Below are 24,164 nucleotides of genomic sequence, written 5' to 3' on the forward strand. Positions count from 1 at the left end.
TACTTGGTTTTAAGAGTCAGGTATCTCTCACCCCACCCCAGATTTTTATTTAATAATGTATATCTAATTGTATGTTTCTAAGTAAATGAAATGTTCTCTCAGTTGCCCTCCTTCTTCACCTCCCACTGAGTTTTATAATCCTAAAGAAAGGTTTGCTATTTTACATTAAAAATAAAGGTTTTTTTAGGTTCATAATTACTGATTGATATAATCACAAAAACTCTAAACATGAATGATAAATTTATAAATACATCTTAGGTGAGAAAGACTTTCAGAATATCAAGCAGAAAGAATATGTCACTTTGTTAAGTAAGTAACAAATATGTCACATTTAATCTAAGAATGTTAGTTCCTGTGCAAGGAACCTTAGAATGTATGCTAAGGACAAGATAAAGATATAAAGATTATCAAGTATAAAATGATGTGAATATCACTAACGAAGACTTTGAAACATGTATCCACATACATAACTGTAGAATAAGGTATTTTATTGCAAATGTTACCTTCCTTATTCAAATTGGGAAAAAAGTTAAACCTTAAATACCAAACTCTATAGAACTATTTAGCCAAACTAAAGTATCTCCACTAGATAAATATTATACAGCCATAAAAATGGCATTTGTAAGAATTTTTAATGACTTAGAGAAATTATTTCTATGTAAGTTTTAGTGAAATATACAGTGTACAATATTTTATTTATTTTCGTAGTCAGAAAAACATAATGGAGTTTCTGTTATGTGGCTATGAGCTATTTGTTTCTACTTCTCTGTGTTATAGTCTTATATTTCCATAAAGAATACCGTATGTATTACTTATAAAATTAAGAAAAATACTATTTTCCAGGAAATAAGAATAATTCAAGCTGAAAATATTTTATATATCTGGTAATTAAACAGATATGCAGATAATAAAATTAAAGCATCGTTTTGTTTAAACAACCCCAGGGGTCTTGTAACCTTTTATATTTGCAGATTAGGAATGTGATTTCCCACAGGATTTAAGTGTCTTATGTGACTCTAATATTTATGACCTTGAGCAAGTTACCTGGTCTTTGCTTATAAAATAAATAAGATGCCTTACAAAGTTATAGTAAAATCATTTGTTCACTTAAAATAATAACATTATCAATGTAAAGGACAAAGCAGTGCCTGCAACATAGCAGTCTTTTAAATAAATGTCACTTTTTTCCTCCTAAATGCACATTGTTTGTTGATGATAAAGTTGGTATTGAAATCCGCATCTTCTGTTTTTATTTACTATTTGCTTACTTTTACATATTATTTTTCTATTTATTTATTTACTATCATTACTATTTAAGTAGATAGTTAATTATTACTATTACTTAATTTTCACTAGTTACTCTTCATTAAGCCAGGTGTTCATTTCAATACTGTGTATTTCACTTTAATTCTTAGCCTTTGGGAAATTGAAGCACAAAAAAGATAATTACTTTAAATTGTACATGAATAGGAGCCAGAATTAGCATTCAAGTCAAATTCTGACTTTAGTGCTCAGGTTCTTTTCACTCTGCTTCACTATCTCCCACCAAATCAGAGTTTGATGTTCATCCAAAAATGTAAAGCGAATCAAGCCATTGTCTGGTGACTCTGACTTAACTGTGTCAGACCAACTTGACAAATGTAGTCAAATGTATATTTGCTAATATTTTGGTAGACTCACTTTTTAGTGGCCTCAAATTGCTTTTACTTTGTTTTTAAAATAAAACATAGAATCAATATTTAGAAAAAAAGGCAGGAAGAGGCTTTTTTTGTTTTTCTGTAAGCTAGATGAGGAAACATGAGTAGAATTGCTAGAATATGACTACCAGAATCGGTAATGGGGACTTAAGAATGACTCGGAAGAGTGGTGCCCTACCTACATCTTCATTTATGGAGATTTGAGCCCTTCTTCATCTGTGGTTCACGAATGCAAATTTGTTTGTACAATATTACCATACAAGCTGTCAAGACAACAGGCTGTTGAAAAGAGAATGATAAATGGAATAGAAGGGGTTTGGCAGATGATGTACAGTGTGTTGGCCAAGATGAAATAATAACTAATTCCCCCCAGTTCACAACCATAAAGTTACAATATAAATTTATAAATAAGAAAAAAAATCACAAATTCTTGTCAAGTGCGATAGATGGCATTACAGGATGTAATATGACACTTTCTAAAACTGCATAATGTGAATTCAAAAAAATTCCACTGAAAATTACATTGCATTGACATGCAATTTATAAAATGTCATTATTGGAGCTTCCTGAGAGCTAGCTTATTATAGATTCACCTCTTTATAAAGAAAATATGTCGTTGGTAGTTTGTTTTACTTTATAAGCATTTCTCTTCTCTACCTAGAAGAATAATGTAAAAGTTCAAAAATAAATAAAAATTCAAAAGTGAAACAGAAGTAGTAGAATCCCACTGGGACAAGCCACATCTGGCATTGTTATTCTCAACTGCTGTTCCATCCACATATTCTTTCCACTTCCCCTAGAAGAACAGGCTGTGCATGTAAGTGTTCATTGAGGAATATTACCCTGATTGATGAGAAGTAACATGAAATTAATTTTCAGATCCACCAAAACATTTTACAATGCAAGGCAACCTGCAGCTTTCCAAATAATCAATATCACTAGAGGCTATAATAGCATATGCCACATAGAGAATATGCTAAAAAAGGGTGTTTGTACCATCTCCCATCTTCATGGAAGCCTGGATTTGCAAATTACTTTAAAATAGAGACTAATTCTGAGGCTTCTTGTAGAAAGAGACTGCATTTCCCAGGTAATTATAAACCAATGAAATAGCCTAGGAATTATGTAAATCAGTACATATAGATAAGAACATTAATATGAGAAGTCCCTCATTTTTTAAGCAATAAAATAGAATAATGTTTGCATTAGTCAGGACTCTTGTCTGTAAATGACAGAAACCCAATGCAAACCAGTGTCAAAATAATTTTCTGCTTCAATTCCAAGGAGTGGATGGAGTTGACTTCAGGAACAATTTGGATACAGGTATTTACACAGAGTCATAAGAGCCGTATCATCTTTTTTTTCAATTTCTAAGCTGTTCCTTACTTTGTTGGTGTCTTCTGAGAATGGTGCTTCCTATGTGGTTTTTAAATGACCCATGGCAACTTGGGCTATAGTACTTGTAATCTCAGAAGGAAAGAAATACTCTCTTCCAGTAACCAGGGAAATCACCTTCAGTGGTTTTAATTGGCCTTGGTAGGTTTTTAACAGAGACTCCGAAAATGCCAATCCTTATACCCAGTTTTTATTTCCCCCTGAGAAACAGAACTGTAAATCTTAGGTTGACACATTGCTATTCAGAATAAGTGATCACATTTCCCATCTCCCCTTACAGCGATGTTTTATCACGTGACTAAGTTCAGACCATTGAAACATAAGCAGAGGTGTTATATAGGACTTCCAGGAAGACTGTTTTTAGAGTTTTTTTTTTTTTCCTCAGAGTAGAAGGGCTTCTTCTTTTACTTTTTTTTCTTTCTTTAGAGAGCGAGAGTGTGTGCCTGCAAGGCGGGGAGTTGCATGGGGCAGGCAGAAGAAGAGGGAGAGAGAGAGAATCTTAAGCAGGCTCCATGCTCAGTGCAGAGCCCGATGTGGGGCTTGATCTAAGGACCCTGAGAGCAAGACCTAGGTTGAAATTAAGAGTCTGACACTTAACTTTACTGAGCCACCCAGGAGCCCCTCTTCTTTTGCTTTTTTGTTCTTTCTTCTTCAGGCCTGGAAGGTGATGACTCAAGCACTAGTGATCATCTTGGGCCATGAGTGACTAAGAACAGTAGAAGCCATTAATTAAGGTGGTAGAGCAGATTGATAAAAATGTGTTCCTGAGGCTATTGTCTAGCCGCCATGCAATCTTTGCACTGCCTTCCTCTGTATATTTAATATTAAAGAAGAAAAATCATCTATTAGGTTTAAGCTGTTAAATCTTTCTTTCTTTCGTTTTCTTTTTCTTTCTTTCTTTCTTTTCTTTCTTTCTTTCTTTCTTTCTTTCTTTCTTTCTTTCTTTCTTTCTTTTCTTTCTTTCTTTCTTTCTTTCTTTCTTTCTTTCTTTCTTTCTTTCTTTCTTTCTTTCTTTCTTTCTTTTCCTCTCTCTCTCTTTTTCTTTCTTTCTTTCAAACACGAATAACATGATCATTGCAAACTAATTGTGGTCTAGGGTAAGAGGCCGTCTGGGTCATATGGTCCTCTCCTGCGAAGGAAGAGGTAGCGAGCCATGTATAACAGCTTCACCAGCTACAGTTTGGAACAGTAATTTCAAAAAGACCAAAAAGACCCAATAATAATGGCATATATCTACTATATTCATATTACCAAAAAGTAGGTGTCAGTGATCCTACCTGCTATAGAAAATAAGGAAAAGAATATGATCCCTTGTATCATCACTGTTGAAGAGCTCAAAATGTCAAGAAGTTTTAAAACAGTTGTGAAGAAGCATATATAGGTATTTGTTTCCATACAATGCTAACAGAGACATAGAGGAGCATTTAGACTGAAAGATCAGAATTATATGTGGTTGATTAAAAAAAAGAATGACTGTACATAGAGAGACTATGCTTTGATAGCTAACAGATGGTTATCCTGCCCCCAATGGAAGACAATGTTTTCTGCAAGAGAAGGTACTCTGTTCTAACCCCATACTTCTGAGACTCTATGATGTTATAATCTGGAACAAAATAAACAAGCAGCTATGATGATAGAGACTCAAGATTATTGTTCTCATAGTTCTTTTTGCCTCAGTGTTTCTATGACTACATTTACTTTTTTTTGTAACAACAGTTGTTGCATGTTACTTAACTGTTTGAAATCATAATATTTCCTGAAATGGAAGATGGAAAGTGTGATTACAAAATAATTAGCAAGGGGGCGCCTGAGTGGCTCAGTTGGTTAAGCGACTGCCTTCGGCTCAGGTCGTGATCCTGGAGTCCCAGGATAGAGTCCCACATTGGGCTCCCCACTCAGTGGGGAGTCTGCTTCTCCCTCTGACCCTCTTCCCCTCTCATGCTCTCTCTCACTCTCTCTCTCTCAAATAAATAAAATCTTAAAAAAAAAAAATTAGCAAGAACAACAAAACCCCCACATTCCCTTTTTTTTTTTTTTTGCTGGGGGAGGAAATGCCAACATTTCTTAAATCACAAGCTAAAGTCTTCCTACCAGCTTTGCTCTAAAATTATTTTATACATTATATTTTAAAACTGATGGCCAACTGAGTCCTATACCTCAAAATGTAAATTTTTCCAACCTATTTTATTCTGATCAGCTGTTGAATAAAACACATGGCAAATTTACAAGTGACATTTTATTTTCTAAAGCAATAGTAAAATATTATTAGTGAAACTGTATAATTTCAGTTTGGTTAGATATCTCTTGGGTCATTAAAATATTATTTTTTAGAATATTTAATATAAAAGGGCACCGGGGTGGCCAAATTAAGTGTCCAACTCTTGATTTCAGCTCAGGTCATGATCTCAGGGTTGTGAGATCAAGCCCTACATTGGGCTCCTCACTGGGTGTGGAGCCTGCTTAAGATTCTCTCTCCCCCTTTCCCTTTGCCCCTCCCCCCCACTCGTGCACATGCAGTCCCTCTCTCTAAAAAAACAATTAAAAAAGAATAATATACAAAAATGCATGTGTATATAATATGTATTATATACATTACATACACTATATATACTGCATATAATATGCATGTATAATAATACATATATAATATATATTATATATGTGCACATCCAATAGGCATCATTTCACATATTCATTGAGGGATTGAACGTTTTCCCTAATAATATAATATGTTATTTTGTCTTATGCTGCAGAGCGAACCAGAAAAAAAGACATGTGTTATATATGAAAGGCCTACATATAATCCCTACACATAAGACCTATATGTATTTTCACTACTGAACATCACTGGAAACATTTTAGTGTCATACATTTTTTTAGGATGTTCTCAAGAGGAAAAAAAAAAGTGATATAGACAGCCTGAAGCATCATTATTTCACAGATTAAAATAAAACCTTTGGCACCTCAAAAAGGATGCAATTTTTGACAACAGTATTGTTTATATTCTATATTCTAAATGACATATATTGTAGTTGAGGTCTATAAGAAAATACTGGTTTATTTGTATTTTTTGAATGCCATCTAAAATTTTCAAAAGGTGTGCTTTTCAGGGAAGGCAAAGCTAACTGTACTTTTGGGTCAGAGTGATATCAGACGATAACAGATTGCATTTTATGTCTTAGGAAATCCAGTGCTCTTATTTCTACTGAAATCCTCATCCCAAAAATGAAGACAGATAATTACAAACTGATACTACAAATGTCTGGGGCAGAATGAATACATGGTAGCTTCAAATGCCAAATAAAGAAATCTCTGGAGATATATATATGTGAGATATACATGCTGTTGCTTATACTTAGTGTGGAACATTTACATTTTGAGACCTTAAATCAGTTTTGTTTTGTTTTTTAACAGAATTCTCTTTCAGACTACCCTTCTGTTTTGAATATACCTGAGCATTCAGGGACTAAATGAATAATTCTTTACCATAGTATAATTGTTTGGATTTTCCAAATGCCTTGCAATTCTAATACTGAAGTCATTTTTAATTAAAATATAATTAAAATAAAATTATATGCTCAGATCTGAAATGTTCAGTTCAGTTTGATGAGTTTTGGCAATTTTAGACAGCATGCAAAATATGATCCAGAACATTTCCATCCCCCCAGAAAATTCCCTCATGCACCTTTTAGTCAATTCCCCTAACATTCCCCTCCACAACTTCCAACTCCTCTCTATCACCATAGATTACTTTTGCTTGTATTTGGATGTCATATACATAGATGCATATGGTATTTACCCTTTTGCCTGTGAATTTTTCATTTGCATGAAGTTTTAAAAACATTTCTAAGTTATGTCTTAAGAATTATAATTTTTTTTTATACCCGAGTAGTTTTCAGTTGAATGGATATATTCTCACTGGGTATATCTTAGAAGGTGATTACTATAAATAAGGCTGCCGTAACAATTCTTATACAAATTTATTTTGTGAACATTTGTTTCCATTTTTCATGAACACTTAGATGTAAATTTGCTGGGTTACAGGGTAATTATATGTTTACCTTTTTAAGAACCAGAAGAGAGAGTTTCAAGTCCTTTGTATTCTCGTGAAAATTTAGTGTGGATTTTTTGATTTGAGCAATTTCACTAAGTATGTAGTGGATTCTCATGGTTTGAATTTGCAGTACATTTGTGATTGATGATTTTGAGAACCTTTGTCATTCAAATATCTTTTTTGTTTTTTTTGTAAAGTATCTTCTCAAGTCTTTTGTCTGTTAATGTATAAGATATGTAGGAATTTCTATATATTCTGGATCTAAGTAATTTCCCAGATATATATGGTGCAAATATTTTTTTTAATATGTTGCTTGCCTATTCATTTTCTTAATATTTTTAAAGAATAAAATATTTTAATTTTCTGAAGTCCAATTTACCAATTTGTTGTGTACTATTAATGCTTTTTGTGTTCTGCCCAAGAAATATTTGCCTCCTCCAAGATTATGAAAATATTTTTCCATGTCCATTATGTTTATGATCGTATCAGATTAATTTTTGGTATGGAGTATGATGGGTTAAGATTTATGTTTTTCTTATGGATAGCCACTTGTTTCAGCAATATTTGCTAAAAAGGACTTTCTTTGCCCATTAAATTGACTTGAAGCCTTTGTTGAAAATGAGCTGACCACATATGTATGTTTATATTTCTGTATCATTTTTGTTTAGTACTATATTTTCTCAATTACTATAGCTTTATAGTAACTCTTGAAATCAGATACTGTAGATTCTCCAACTTTTTCTTCTTTTTCAGTTTTGGTTTATTATTCTAAATCCTTTACATTTCAATATAATTTTAGGATAATCTATTTCTTTAACAATAACGAGCTAGAATTTTGATAGGAGTTGCATTAATTCTTTATACTAATTTGTAGAAAATTTTAACAATTTTGAGTTTTCTACTCCATGAGCATGATACATTGTTGCATTTTCCTAAGCATTATTCGGTTTTTCTCAGTAGTGTTTTACAGCTTTTAGTGTGAAGATATTACACAAATTTCACTAGTTTTATTCCTAGGTATTTGTTATTTTATTGATACCATTGTAAAAGTTTTCTTTTTTTTTCAAATTTCATTTCTGGTTATTGCTAATATAGAGAAATATAATTAAATATATATATTTTTTCCTTGTATCCTATAGCCTTACCAAATTCATTTATTGGGGACGCCTGGGTGGCTCAGTTGGTTAAGCGTCTGCCTTCGGCTCAGGTCACGATCCCAGGGTCCTGGGATCGAGTCCCGTGTCGGGCTCCCTGCTCCGCGGGGAGCCTGCTTCTCCCTCTACCTCTGCCTCTCTCTCTCTCTATCTCTCATGAATAAATAAATAAAATCTTTAAAAAAAATTCATTTATTGCTTCCAGTAGTTTGTACATTTTCTTGGATTTCTTTTGGCATAATGAGAAACTTAAATTTCTCTTCCACTCCTGTATCCCAGTCCACTTTCCCAGTTCTTGCTCAAAAAACTTCATAGACACTAGATTTTTTTTTTTTTTCAGAAGTAGCTCATGTATGTACAAGAGTCAATAGTTACCGCAGTATACACCATATACAGTTTTACATTTTGGTAGTCCCTCCGGGAGGATCAAATTTGTAATAGTATCTGTAATTCATGTGAAAACATATTAAACTTAAAAAAAAAAACAAGTTTTCAGATACTCCATTTGTTTTCTCCATATTTATAATACCCCCCCAAAATACTGCATTGTTCTAAAGCTATTTACAATTTGAATAGAAAAGTGTACATATTGTGAGCATTTTATATTAATTACTCTAGAGTATTATAAGTGGAATTACATATGTTCTGTTCTACAATTAGTTTTTTGGGCCAGTGATTTTCAATCTTGGCTGCTCATTGGAATCAGTCAGCTAGCTTTAATAAGAATACTGATGTCTGGGTTCCACCCCAGAGAGTCTGATTTTATTGATGTGGGATATTGACTGGGCAAAGGGATTTTTAAATTTCCCAGGTGATTGTCATGTGTAGCCAATTTGAGAACTGCTGTTTTACCTTGCTCATAGTTTCCTATTAAAAATATATTTATATTTATATTTACATTAATCTCCTCAAGGGAGACTTTACATACAGAACAAGCCTATACGGGTTGTATAGTTTGTATTTGTAATTTTTATAAGCAATGTCATGGATCAAAAAGTTAAATAATTTGGAAACATAAAATTTGAATAACCTTGCATAAGGCAATTAACCTTTCAATGTTACTGTTTCTGCATGCCCCAAATGGAAATCTTTGCAATGAACTGTAACTTGTTTTTGTTAAGAAATAAGTGTAGATCTCTTTCAAACATAAAATATGATACAAATATTTAAACATAGAAAAAAGAAAATACAAATAGGATTTAGGAGAAAAAAAAAAAACCCTCAAAAACACTTATTGTATCCATCCTCAAGTACCTATTGTGTACGTTTTGTAGCCGTGGGAAATTGCTTGGGGCTAATGTTCTAACAAATAGTCTATTTGTCTGATCCAGTCTGATCTTTCTTACTTTTTTATATTCTAAAATTTTAAAACAATATTTAAAAATAATGCAAGAAATATGTAGAGAGGAATAAATAAAGCTAATGTTAAACAAAAATAGAGTAGTGGTTTCAGAGAAGTTTGTTTTAATTGCCAAAATGAAACAACCATCTACATAGTTCTGTACCAAATCCCCTATTTTCAATGGTCATTATTTAAGTCCCAATCATCCTAACACAGTTCTTGATTGAGTGAAATGTGCAAAATGCTATGTTAAAACTTCTACAGATTTTAAGCCAATTTTAAAATCTAAATTTAGGTGTAACATAGGCAAAAAAGATATATCACAAAACACAGCACTCAACACAATGACACAAATTGGGGTCTGAGTAATCATTGGCAGGCTGGTAGGCTGCAAGGCAGAAAGGGAGGGAAGGAGGAAGGGAAATACAGGCTCTTTATATGTAGACATATGTAAAGATATCTATCTATCTATAGACAAATTTGAAGTCTGTCATGAGAATTTCTACAGAAATGTTAAATTTTTCTGGAGCAACATCTGGATATAAATTTCTCCATTGCCATTTAATACTTTTTGTAAGATTGAAAAAATTAAACTCTTTCAGACTTATTTTTTCTCATTCATTTAAATGCATATAATAATACTTCTGAGGGATGTTATGAGGATTGAATATGATCATGTTTATGAAAATGCTTAGCCAAGAGGTGGGTTGGATCCTCAATAGATGTTCATTATTTAATTTTCTAATTATATCTAAATCACTTTTGCTTTCATAATCTTATTTGAGTTTGAATTTTATAAGACACATTTTAAAGGAAAGAGTAGCAACCAGCAACAAATAGCTTATCCTCTCCTTTAGTTAATTTTTTTTTACTAGTGTGAGTTGTTAAACTCACTGTGCATCTCTAAAAGAGCTGAGAATAAGGAGTTGATCTAAGTATATGAAAGGAGAATGTGTCCTAAATTGTACATTGACATTTATAATTTTATTATCATTATATTATTGAATCTATCCCATCTTTATGTTTCAGACCCTTGCTACTCAGTATGTTTCATAGACCTAAGAACAATGTCATCACTAGAGAGCTTCTTAGAAATTCAGATCAACTCAATCACAATCTCCATTTTAGCAAATTTCCCAAGTAATTTATATATATACATTGAAGTTTAAGATGCACTGCTTTAAACTATATACAGTTAGCTATTACTCTTATAGAAACTTAAGAATATGTAACCTAAACTTTAAATAAATTCTTATTGCATGCATTCTGCGTCTGTCTCAGTTTGAACACAGATTTGTTGTAAAGAGCACTAAGCAAGAGTAAAAACCCACAAATATATATAGTGACTGTGCCATTTAATGGTAGTAAAAATTCATCAAGCTTCTAAACTCTAAGTCTGCCTTTTGTCATTTGTAAAATGAAAGGCTAGTTAATACCTGTCCTTGCACTCAGTGGGGGATTGTTTAGAAGTTCAAGTGAGATGGCACTTTATTAATTTTCAAGGTCCTTACGGGTGTTAAGTTTTATTATAATCTATAAGTTTAGATCAGTTGATAAGTAGATTATGAGTAAGAAATTCTTAGGGAGAAAGACAAGATGACAGTCTCGGGATCTGATTAATACCATTTCTTTTTCTGCCTTAAAGAAGATATAGAAGGTGGCTTAGGGAGGGAGTGTCCTAAAGAGAATGGTAGTTCTTAATAATTTTTTTTGATTGATTTGTGTTGACTTTATGTGGGTGGGCCAATCAATTGCTTTGTAATTAGCTGGTGATGAAAGCATGACTGATAACAACATAAGACAGTAGGGTGAATTTTATTTAGCACTTGCCTTCAGCTTTTCCTAGAGATGCTTCTCAATTAGTAACTGATTTAAGGTCTGAGGAAATGTCATATGCCCTGGATTTGGCATGGCAGTAAGGGTATCATGAGGGATATCTTCATGGAAGTCAACGACAAAAACTGTGGCTCTTTTTATTACAGATAAAAAGACTTGCGGACCTCACGAATTCCAGTGTAGAAACAACAACTGTATTCCAGATCACTGGCGGTGTGATAGCCAAAATGACTGCAGTGATAATTCAGATGAAGAAAACTGTAGTAAGTAACTCTCGCTTGAGAACATTGTGAGCTTTACAGCATATTTAATAAGCAGGATAGCAATTTTTAGCACAGTTAAGGTATGAATTTGAAACTATCTGTCCTGCAGCTCACATTTTTATACATATATTCACATTGGACAAGAATATTCAGACTAAATTGACCTGAATCTCAAATGGTAGAATTATTGAAATGCTCATACTGGGAGTTATTTTCTTATAGTTATCAGAATTGGTATGAAAGTATCATGAGGTTTAATGCAACCGATTAGTATGCAATGAATTGAGCCCTTGATGCAAGTTCATACAAAGAGCTGAATGATGTGGAGACGTACAAAACACATCATTCTTTAGTGGATGGTATTCATTTCATTTCAGTCTCAAATCCTTTTACACTACAAATTTACCCATGAGCATCTTTCAGCGAAATATCATTTATTCTCTCTGGAGTGGTGAACACCATATGTATTCAGGATGCTTTTCTCTGAAAATAGAATAACACTATTATCATCATCTGCCTCCTGCATTTTTATGTAATAAATTTAACAGACAATAATTGTCCAACAATTTTATTTTCTAAAAAGTATGGCAGTATGTAAAATTGTGACAGCATCTTTATATTCTAGCATTAATTTCTGAATATGTTTCTTACCAGCACTTTCTCACAGTGCTGTTTAAACAAAGAAAGCAATATAGTCATGTTTTAAAATAAGATACTAATCAAATTCTATTTATTAAATATTTATATTCTGCTACTTCCAGAAAGGATTTGATGATAACAATAGTGTCTACTCTTATACATTGGACCAAGAGCATTCATTTCCCAAGACACAGGAGATGAAATAGAAATTGTTACATTAAAGCATTGGAATATGTTATATGAAGGTACATAATTAGTAGAGTCACAGCCTTACTAAACCACTTGGATATTCAGTTTGCAAAATATCAACTTTTTAAAAATGACTTTTGAAACTTAATCTGACTGGTGTTTAAGCATCAGGTACATTAAGTATGAAATCTCTGGATCATGAGGATTATGGATTACTCTGATTTGGGGACCTTTTATTACTCCTTCTGCACATATAGATCTCTCAACTGATCTTACCCTTTAAAAAGGTAAAAAAAAAAACCCTGCAAAGAGTTGTTAGAGTGTTCCAGATTCTTTTGTATAGCAGGTTTTCAGATTCTATCCAGTGATTAAAAGAAAAACCTAATGAAGTAAGAGTGGCAGGAATAGAAGAGCAAATACAAAAAAGAAGCAATTACATATATACTTTCTATTTAATTCACTTCTGTTTCAGAGCTTAAACATACAGAAAACTACTTAGCTTAATTTTGGATACCTTGAGTGTTCGTTATCAATAAACTACCTGAGAAGAAGTGCCCTATGACTGAAGGATGTTGAGAACAGGAGAGGGGAAGTGAGAAGGCCACGTTGGAAACTTACATCTTTGAAAACCCTTTATTCAAGGGGTGGTTGAAATTGTGTGAGAAGTTAGGTTACTGCTATAACTGGTGAAGAAGGGGAAAAAGAATGAAGGGTGGAGATAACCTGTTTCTGGTCTGCTGGGGTTTCCGAAGTGGTTGACTATGGTTTTGCTGGCATCTCCTAAAAGTCAGTTTTTCATACGAGAACACAAGGAGAAGGAACACGCCTCTCACTTGTCACTGGGAAAACTTATAAATCACTATAGCCACAGAACCCTTAAGAAAAAGCAAGAGAGTGGCTGCAATGCCAAGCATTTCAGTATAAAATACCCAATTATGTGTGATCTTCTTTTAGTGCCCATTCATCCTGAGCATGTGGCCTAAGATAGCAACATTGATGAATTTGCAGGGAACAGGTGACAGTGAGCAGGAAGGAAGCATATTACAGTTGTGACATGGTAGGAGAAAAGGCATACACAGGACCAGTATCAGAGAATTGGTAACATGGTAGACATGTAAGAATGTGTAAGAGGAAGGATAGAGGGATCTCGATAATTGGGTGGTGTTTGAAGATACCATCTGAATAGAGATGAGAAAGTTCAAACATTGAAAATGCCAGAAGTTCTACATAGACAGAAGCTGAGTCTATGAAGAGAGAGAAAAGAATACATTATAGCTATATAAAGCATCTGGAGATTGGTCATATAGAAGTCAGCTTTAGAAAAAATACTGCTCCCATATAAAATGCTATCAAGATATTTGCAATTTCTCATTATTTTTGAAACTATTATAACTTCATGTATATGATTATAATAAAAGTATTATTATATATACATATAAATTACTATTTATATATATATTTATATATATGACTCTATGTATATCACATCACATGTATAAATTTAATTTTAATATGTATAGATGGTAACAATATACCCAAAAATATAGCGGTATACTGTTACCACGTTTTCTAAATATCATTAGTCAATGGTATGCATTTTGTTTCACCCCTGGCAATTATTGTCAGCAATTATTAAGTAGAGAAGTCTAGCATAGATAATAAATTAGGCTTAGAGTTAAAAAACAACAGCGGCATTTTTTTTTTTTATTTGACCACATTCCATTAACCAACACTCCCCTGCATTCCATTACACCGCTCATTTCTTTATCGCATGTATCTGAGTTCCTCCTTAAATATCTGGAAATAGTGTAGGGAGCAGGGCTATTTTTCAGGGTCCAGCACAGGACCTGACACATTTATAATATTAGCAATGTATTGTTAAAATCACTTTTGGACTTACTTGTTTATGAATCTGATATAGAGTTTACTCTTTAAATTGTGTTGGAAATACTCCAGGCATAGATCTGGGAAGTGTCTGAATCACAGTGGAGCAATTAACTGCGACGATGTTTTAAATCTATTATGCTTTCTACTTTTTTATATTTATATGGGATAATTAGTCCATTGTCATTTCTTTATCATCTGCTGATGATTTCCCTTGCTGAGTGTTCAGCAGGGATACTGTGCTCCAACAATGATTTAGGCTTTTAAAAACAAGAAAATTTTATTGTTATTGGAGTTATTTTGTCATCTGTATCAAAGGTTTGGAAATATCTGACAAATCTCAGCATCTATACTATCTTTATCAGCAACAAATATAAAATATATGGCATGTCTGCCTTCTAAGTAATTGATGTGCAAAATAAATTATTTCCCATCTTTGCATTATTAAGAAGTAACTAACAATCCAATAGATTCAAAAGCACCAAATAACTTGATCAACCAAATGAAGGTTTTTGTAGAGAGATGAGCTGTGTCTGCCTTATTTGAATTTCTAGTTCTTTCACACTGAATTTATATCAGAAGATTATTTGTATAGCATGTCAGTTACACTAATTGTATTCTAAAAATTCTCCTCAGATGCTTACACCCACATTCATATAACTTTTGAACTTAGCACCAAGGCTTTATGATAATATACCCAGCAGAGAAATTGAAGTCTGGAAGCCTTTCTGCTCTGCCGCTAACTCTGTGGCATTGAAAGTCACTTTTATTTTCTAAACTTAGTTTCCTCAATTTTGTGCAAGATGGCTTCCAAAGCTCTTTTCAGTTCTGAGCCTGTATGTTTTTGCCTTCTTTAGCATTGAGGGAAGTGACTTTTCCACACAATGTCCCTACTTTTTATTCTTACTATAGAATCCAGATCAGCCTTCCAAAACATGCCCTGTCAAGGCTTCTTTTTGTTGATTTGGCATGTTTAGATGAGATTTATGGAATTATTCATGTGTGGGGTTCCCTATCTACTTTAGATCTGGGGACATAGGTAGTATCAGAGAAAGTTAAGGTGATAAAAACATGTTGGAAATACTGGGGAAAATTTCACACTCAAATTTTCTTTCCAAATGGGTTATCTTCCAGGTATGATCATTTTATTTTGTTGTTCTTTTTAACAAGAAAAATGCAAGGTCTAAAAATTGGTCTTTTACTTTATCCAGAAAAGATCAAAGGTAAGAAACAATAAGAGAATATAATCCCTCAGGACCTTCTTTCATAACTAAGTTACATTTTCCTCGAGAGAATTTCCTTTTGAGATACCCAGTGGCAAAAGATTCTGAGGCATATAGGTGAGAGTTAAAAACAGACTAGCTATCCCATTCCTTGATGACACTTGTGTATGTATAAATAATTCATGATTATTATTCAGAAGTGGTTTTGCTGGCATCCTTAAAAGCATGCTAGAATCTTACAGAATTTCATATGCACTGAAAAAACTTTTTCCAACAAATCACTCGGTTCCTCTGTGCCCATATTAGAACAGAGTAATTAATAATGTTAGCAAAGTCTCTATAGAACAACCGTTCTGTGGAATTATTAAGCAAATGCTTTTTGAAATACTTTATAACCTTGTAACTTGTTATCATCTTAGATCAACAACATCCAACCCTATAGCAAAGTGTGTCAAAGTTTGTGAAGTCATTGTTTGGCATATGACGAACAAACTTGTGTTTAATTAGGATAAAGGCAAGTTAAAATATTAAAGGAAAAAAAAAATCTCATTCAGATACCTCCAAGTCCATGAAATTCGATATTTCTACTGCTGTTACTTTTAAACACCTAAATACAATGTGTTTAAAAAATACTCTCTAATTCTTTAATGAAAATCATTTTGATTGTTATTTTCCATTATCAAATAGATTGAGCACTTCTTTATTAATTAATTTATTAATTTCACTATAATTTCTTTTCCCTGAGAAGAAAACTTCATGTCTGCAAACAGGAGGGTGGGATGGCTTCAGTATGGAAGAATGAGAAGAGAAAAAGGATTCTCTTTTATTTTTAAGTGAAGTAGACATTGCTAGCCATATGCCTTCAATAAGTAACTTGACTTCTCAGGACTTTATTGTTAATCTCTGTAATATGTGAACACTTATTATTTCCTCAATAGTAAGGGGGACCGTGATATGGCCTAGTAGTAAATAGTACAGACCCTAGTAGCAGATTGTGTAGGTTCAAGTTCAATACTAGCTCTTCTGCTTGCAGGGTGATTGGGAGAAAGTTCTTTATCCTCTCTGTGCCTCAATTTACTCATTGACAAAAGGGTCCTTTAATGGCGCCTACCTTATACAGTTGTTAGGATTAATTGTTGAGTTAATTCATGTACTTAGCATTAACTTCACCTAGTGCTTAACAACAAATAAGCAATCACTAGCTGGTAGTAACTACTATTGTTATAAATAGTGATATTAGTATTAATACAGTTGTTTTTAAGATTAAAACATGGCACATGTAAATATAATGCAAAGACAAAAAGAGAAACTGCTATTGTCATGCTCACTGAACAAAGGAGTGTTGAGAAATGAGGGGGATCCTCCTGTTACGTGGCTTTTTCTCATCCCACTGAATAGCATTTTGTCTTATTCATAGCCTAAAGTTCACACTGTAGAAGAAAGTAAGTCCCAAAGCAGAACAAAATGCTGATACACATTACACTTTTCCATAGTTCTTCCAGTGGTCTCAGGAGGGATCTTTACATAGAAATGTAAGAGCCTTTACAATACCAAACATTCATGATGTTACCTTATAGCTAGAAACTGAGTGATTGTGTAGAGCAATAGTCAAATGCAGGCTGAAATAGCCACAATCTTTTTGCAGAAAATTAGGCTTCATATGGATACTCCTTAAATTAAATTTCTGTTATTCCCTCTTCACTTGAGTAAGAGTATTGTGTGTGAGGCAGCTGCAAATACAGTTAATGAGTAGAGAAAACAAAAAGAGGTCTTTCATCCTGCCAGATATCAGTTCTATTTAGAGAACAAAAACTAAACAAGAGAGGATCTCTAGCAGTCATATCGATTACCTGCAGGAAAAAATTCCTAAAATCCTACTTCATTGTTCAGATGAAACATACTCCATATCAGAGTTAAGCCAAGTAGCAAGTCATACTTCTTGGCTTATATCCTATGGGGAAGATGGCGAAGCATAATTAAATCAATAACTGGCAAATTATCTAAAATGGCAAGTAAATGATACAGGGCATAAGCAAACAATTGCATAAACAAAGAGGCAGTACTTAAAAAGAGAGCCTCCTTCTGTCCCTTCCACTCTTACCCACCCAGTCATGTCCAATAATATCCCCATGTGCCCTTCTTTTTTTAATGAATTCTTGATTTTCTGGAGGCAAAACTGAAGAATTAGAGTGTCATTAGAATGCAAAGTAGAAGTCAAGAGCCAAAGGCTAGACTTACTACTCAATTAATAAATAGCCCCATGGGTACAGAGTCACAAAATGTCTTACTTTAACTAAAGGCATAAAATGAGAGAATTCCAACAACTGGAAAAGATTTGTTATTATGCAATATGTAGATTTTTATGTCTTTTATTTTACTTTGATGTTGTATTTTTACTAAATGGTAGGCTATCTTTTGTCTTTTTTTCAATTTGTTTCTGTAATACCACTTTCTATTCAGGACTTTAGAATAAATTTGAAAAACCATTATATTATGTCCCAAAGATGCTTCATGAAACACTTTTTCTAAACAATTTATTGGTTCTGCTTGGCTAACCTCTTTTTTCTTAATGCTACCTCATGCTATATGTCATATAAATTTAGAATGCAGTTGCATATAATAGAATAAACCTGTGCTATTTTTCTGTCCCCAGAGCCACAGACCTGCACAATAAAAGATTTTCTCTGTGCCAACGGGGACTGCGTTTCTTCAAGGTTCTGGTGTGATGGAGATTTTGACTGTGCAGATGGCTCTGATGAGGTAGGCAACTTTGCAAAACCAAGCAAAAAAGAAAGTTCTTTAGAGTCACATTTATAATTATTATTATTCAATCCAGTAAGTGTGACATGGACAGTTCTGCAATGCACTTTACTCCTGACACAATGAGATAAGTAGCATTATGTCTAAGTGCTGTGCCGCACACACCCAGCACAGGGAATAGCTCTTGTGCTACTATTGACAGTTAATTTTATAATGTGTTTTACCTCAAGTGGTGAATGGCTGGGTTGGGAATAGGATGTTTGGAAACCTTATTCCCTATAGCTGATGCCTTTGCCATCTGTGAATTTGTGCATAAATTTGCTACAGTATTTATAGTCAGGACTAATATTTTTATGCATTTTGAACAGTTTCTTCTCCCCAGTCTCTTTCTTCAGTAGATACAGTCTTGTAGACTTCGATGTGGGTCATCAATTTTCATGAAACCACAGGTTCAGCTTTGCTTAGATGATGAATCACAATCCATTTCTAATAAGGTCTATGTACACACAGCTTAAGTGAAAAAGTTTAGAATATCTCTGGATAATTCTGTAAACATAGATTGTGTTAATGCTTATAATATTTCACACAATTTATTATTTATGCACCTATGTATTTGTGGCTCAGCTGTTAATTACTCCATAAAGCTTTTTAAAAAAAGCATATGACACAGAGTTAATATTTTTTTCTCAGTCAAATCTAAAGTGAACTGTAATCCTTTACTTTCCAATATCAGAGAAAAGTCCAGTAATAGTCACTTTTCATGATTTTCTCTGTTAATGATTTTCCATATTAATATCAGGAACACAGCACTGGTGAAATCAAGCCTAGTCAGAGATAAAGGAAAAATGAGGTGTCTGGTCTCAGTGGCCACCATGGTTCCTTCTATGGTACAATGACTTCTGAGAGCTCTGCTGCTCTGGAAGGTCTCACATATGGACCTTCCCCTCATGAAGGTCCTCCCATTGACTATAGGTTTGCCTAGAGAGAATCTTCTCGGCTGCTGTAGAGGTTCTGTGTTTCAGGTCAAACTTCCTTAGTCATCTACTGATTTCCTGCATCTTTGGGAGACACTGTAAGTCTCTAGTATTTATAGAACCCACACAGACTTGTTCTTTCCCAGTCTTGAGGTATTCTTCTTAAGATTGGACAATTCTCCATTCTCACACTGTGTTGTAAAAGTCCCCAGTCACATTCAGGAGCCTAGATTTTGAAAACAAATGTATTTAACTTCTCACCTAAAGGCCAGAAAACCTAAACCTTGAGATTGCAAGGGTTTCTTAGGAGAAGTTGAAAAATACCACTTATATTCATGGGGCTATTCACAAACAAGTCAAAATAAAATTAAAAAAAATTCATAGGGGAGCTAAATTCTTACATTGCCCAGCTACATATTTACTTAGTATCCATTTATTTAAAAATTACCTCAAATGGGGACGCCTGGGTGGCTCAGTCGGTTAAGCGTCTGCCTTCGGCTCAGGTCATGATCCCAGTATCCTGGGATCATGTCCTGCATCAGGCTCCTTGCTTAGCAGGGAGTCTGCTTCTCCCTCTCCCTCTGCTGTTACCCCGGCTTGTGCTCTCTCTCTCTCTCTGTCAAATAAATAAATAAAATCTTTTAAAAAATTATCTTAAATGTTTCACTTTTTCACATAAACTCATCCATACCATGAGAGTTTGTTTTTTTCTTTAAAAAATATGTTTCAACAGCCCTGTGTAATCTCTGAAACATCAAGAGGTGGGGATATACTGCTTAAAGCTTATGATTTCATCTTCCATGTTATTCACTAGCTATCCAAGGCACATAAACATACTCAAACACTTCTTTTTCAAAATCTTATTCAAGTGAAAGTAGATATTCTTATTAACACCATTTATCTCATGCCCTAAGTTCATGGACTTAGTAGTTCTTTGATGGCTGAATGGAACTCCATTACCCAGACATTTTCATGATAATTCCCCTAGGGAATCAAAATAACTTTCTTAAAAGTGGTCTTTCTCTACATTTAACAGCCATTTAGTATAGTCTATAAGTAATGAAGTATCTAACACTACGGGCAGTTGATTCCTCTTTTCTTTGTAAGGGTTAGAATGACAGGTTGCATTGACAAACAAAGAAGCTAACAAAACGGTGAACTGAACAAAAGGCTAGAAAGCCAAATTACATACAGGATACTCTCATCTTGGGAACAAAAGATAAAATTGGAGTTTTTGTAAGGATGTTAACTGATAATGTAATTAGCTTGTTAATATCCAGCCAAAACAATAATAATAATAATAATAATAATAATAAAAACTTGGATCAACATCATTGTGTATCACATTAGGGGCAGAAAAGAATTATTTAAAGTGACTTAAAAAAAAGTATTTGGCCTCTGCATCAAGTATACTGCATTGTATGGACAAAAAAAAATGCAAAGGAATCTTAAACTGTGTTCATACACTTGTTTTTAATCATACTGGTTTTGCTAATTTGAAACTTGTATATATTGAGAGCAGGATAGATCAAATGCTTAGTTATTTTCATATTATTCACACTCAGAATTTTTAAGTAAAGGAAAGGAGATACAAATGTAGGAACAAAAAAAAGTAAATAAAAGTTCTGTAATATCAAATTCATAAGTATCAATAAGAGATTTTGATTAATCTTTCTCTGTCTAAAAATATATAATTCCCAGCTAAACTGATGACAATCTAAAACTGATGACATCTCAGCATTATTAACTATCCCTAACATTCACATAGTGGCCTCTAAATACCATTTTCCAATTAAAGGAGACAAAACTCCTTTGAGTAATGTCCAGTTCTAGATCTGAGAAAGGAAATTGACTAATATCTTGTTAAGCCAGAACAAGACTATTAGCATAGTGTCTAGAATATATAAGAGCTAATTGAAGGGGTTTCTACTAATCAAAGGGACAACTTGGGTATCAGAAAAAAGAAAAATGACTGTAATGGATTGAAATGCAATAAATGTACAAAAATACATGTGTTTATAATAATGCTTTTAAAAAACAAAAAGCTCATTAGTCACGTTAGATGTCACAAAGGTATCCTTTTTTAGGATCCAATCAGCCAAATTCAGAATGTGGGGCATTCAATAGAACAAATGACCTAGTGTCTTCAAGTAGTAAATGACATTAAGACAAAAAAAAACAAACAAATAAACAAACAAAAACCTAGGAGAATGGGAAATATTCATTTAAAGAAACTCAAGCCAAATTCAAAGTGTAAACTTCTTTTAGATCTTTATTTTACCAAATAATGTCTTAATATAGTTTAAAAAATGAGAACATTTTGGATATTGATTGAGAATGACTTTATCCTAAGGAATTTTTGCAAATTTTGTGATATTGTTAATGTTCTAATACTATTGTTTTTATGTTAAATAATCCAGACTATAAATAAGTGTGATGGAGGAGGATATATGAAACATGAATAGTGAAGTGCATTGTTAAACAAGCATGATGGGCCCATGGGGTTCATTATTCTATTCTTTCTTTCTGTATGCTCTTAAGAGTCTAAAATAATAATTGAATAACCTGCAAATGTAGACATACACACTCATCAACAATACTGTGATTTATTTTAGATTAAAATCTTCTGATAGAAAAAGTATCTAGAAGTACAATCTTCTATATTGCTGATAGTACAGATACACCAGTATGACTCGTTATAGAACTATTTTACTTAAATTGCTTTATTACTGAGATAATCATTCATTAATTCTACAAATACATACTGAGCAGTTATTTAAATCATGGCACAGTATTAGATATTTGACTCACAAGCACACATGATCCCCATCCATATAGACATGATCCCTATTCTACTGTAACTGAATTACATGTAATTTTAATTTATATTCCTTGTTTTCTACATTTGTTACCTCATTCATTCATTCATTCATTCCATTGGCAGTTTTTATTAAGTGCTTACTATGTCCCAGCTACCATACTGAACACGGCAGATAAAATGGTGAACAAAACATATGAAATCCCTTTCTCATGACCAGTGCATGGATATTTCTCCAATCTCTTCTACAACAGTTACCATTACATAGTTTACACCTCAGATATACCACATTTCTAATTATCCTTACACATGGAAAACCTTTCCTTAGATACTTCATTTCTGTTTAAACTTCCTCTATGAAGCTTTTCCTAAAAACCTTGAGAATCCATATATTTAAAATTATATTCATTTATTTTGACAGATAATGCATTTTATTACAAGTGTTGGTTTAGGTGCTGGTCTTTCCTGTTAGTCTATGAGTTTATGAAATACAGGGAATAAATCTTAGTTTTCTTTGGATTCTTATTTAAGAAACTCTGGTAACTGGCAAACCCTCAATACTTGAGAAAAGAAAGGAAAAAGAAAAGCAGAAAGAAAAAAATCAATTATATAGCAGGCAGTCTAATTAAACTACCACCAGCAAAGAGAAAATTACAGGAATTTAGAAAGTAAACTCCCTTTCTTTACTTGGGATGACACTGGGAAGAAGCAGAGAGGTATAGTTTAACATGTTTCACTTACTGAGAGTTTCATAAGCTGTGAGTGCTATACCTTTTGTGAAAGGAACAGACAAGTACATTTTGGCAAGAATAGAAATTATTTAACAACAGAAAAAAGTCATCCCAGCAAGACATTTCACTGGAGCATTCTGTATCAACCAGACTGGTCAGACCCAAAGAAGGTAAAATTTTAGTGGATCCCTTTTTTTGATCTCATAGAAAGAATTGAAAGGTCCCCAAAGATGTATCTACTACTGTCTTGTTTGAATTCCACATAAAATCTCTATGCAAGCTAGCAGAAATGACAACTGTGACAGTTCATTTCACAGTTCTTTAGCAACAAATGCTGAAAGTGAGGTGAAGGATTATAAACAGCAACTAATCTGTGAAGGGACAGGTAGTGAGGAAAAGGCATGGGAAGAAGGGGAAAGGAAGGACACGCGGGGAAGTTTTGCCAACACAAAACAGATTTGCCTTTGGGTTCTTTGTTTCACAGTCATCCTGTCACTCCATTCCCAATGAACTGGATGTACTTGCTTAGACATAATTCTAAGCATCTTCATTGTCACCTATAATTATTAAAATTAAATTACCCCATAACTGTCTATTGGAAAATGATCGCCTCAGAGCAATTAATATGATGGAACCATGGAATCTATGCTCTTTTCTTATTTTTCTGTTTTATTATGACTCACAGAGACAAATGAAAATATAAAATTGTTATAGTTGTGCTATATAACCATGGATTTAAATGACCATCTGAGCTTCTTGTATGTGGTAGTCATGGTTTCTACACTTCTAGGTTTCTATTCATAAGGTTTCTAGCTGTCTTTTGGGCTTGTAGATGTTTGTCTAAAAGCTTTGTTATCTGCATTGTGTGGCTTTTGACAGAGAAATTGTGAAACAAGTTGTTCCAAAGATCAGTTCCAGTGTTCCAATGGTCAGTGTATATCAGCAAAATGGAAATGTGATGGCCACGAAGACTGTAAATATGGAGAAGATGAGAAACACTGTGAATCAGGTAAAATGACTGAGCTCATAGTTAATTCAGATGATATTTTAACTAAGTATAATTTCAGTTTAGGCAATCATGAACAGAAAACGGTGGCAAATGCACACACACATTTACTATTTCAGAAATAAAATTCTAGAAATATTTGTAGGTGAATTCATTGGTGTGCCCTTGCTGTGTTTTGAAAGTGTTTTGGCAGGTAAGA

The 24,164-nt window shown here is 33.3% G+C and overlaps 1 protein-coding gene across 1 annotated transcript in view; it reads left to right on the forward strand.

The window, feature by feature from the left end:
• Positions 1 to 24,164, forward strand: part of LRP1B (LDL receptor related protein 1B) — a 1,719,891-nt gene that overhangs the window by 1,562,542 nt on the left and 133,185 nt on the right. Inside the window, exons 60-62 of the mRNA XM_081815486.1 lie at positions 11,625 to 11,741; positions 18,330 to 18,436; positions 23,839 to 23,968. Of these exons, the coding sequence (XP_081671612.1) occupies positions 11,625 to 11,741; positions 18,330 to 18,436; positions 23,839 to 23,968 (354 nt within the window). The remainder of the gene's footprint in view (positions 1 to 11,624; positions 11,742 to 18,329; positions 18,437 to 23,838; positions 23,969 to 24,164) is intronic.

This window comes from Leptonychotes weddellii, chromosome 3 (genome assembly GCF_054177405.1).
Source record: "Leptonychotes weddellii isolate Sample4059 chromosome 3, ASM5417740v2, whole genome shotgun sequence".
Lineage (NCBI taxonomy): Eukaryota > Metazoa > Chordata > Mammalia > Carnivora > Phocidae > Leptonychotes > Leptonychotes weddellii.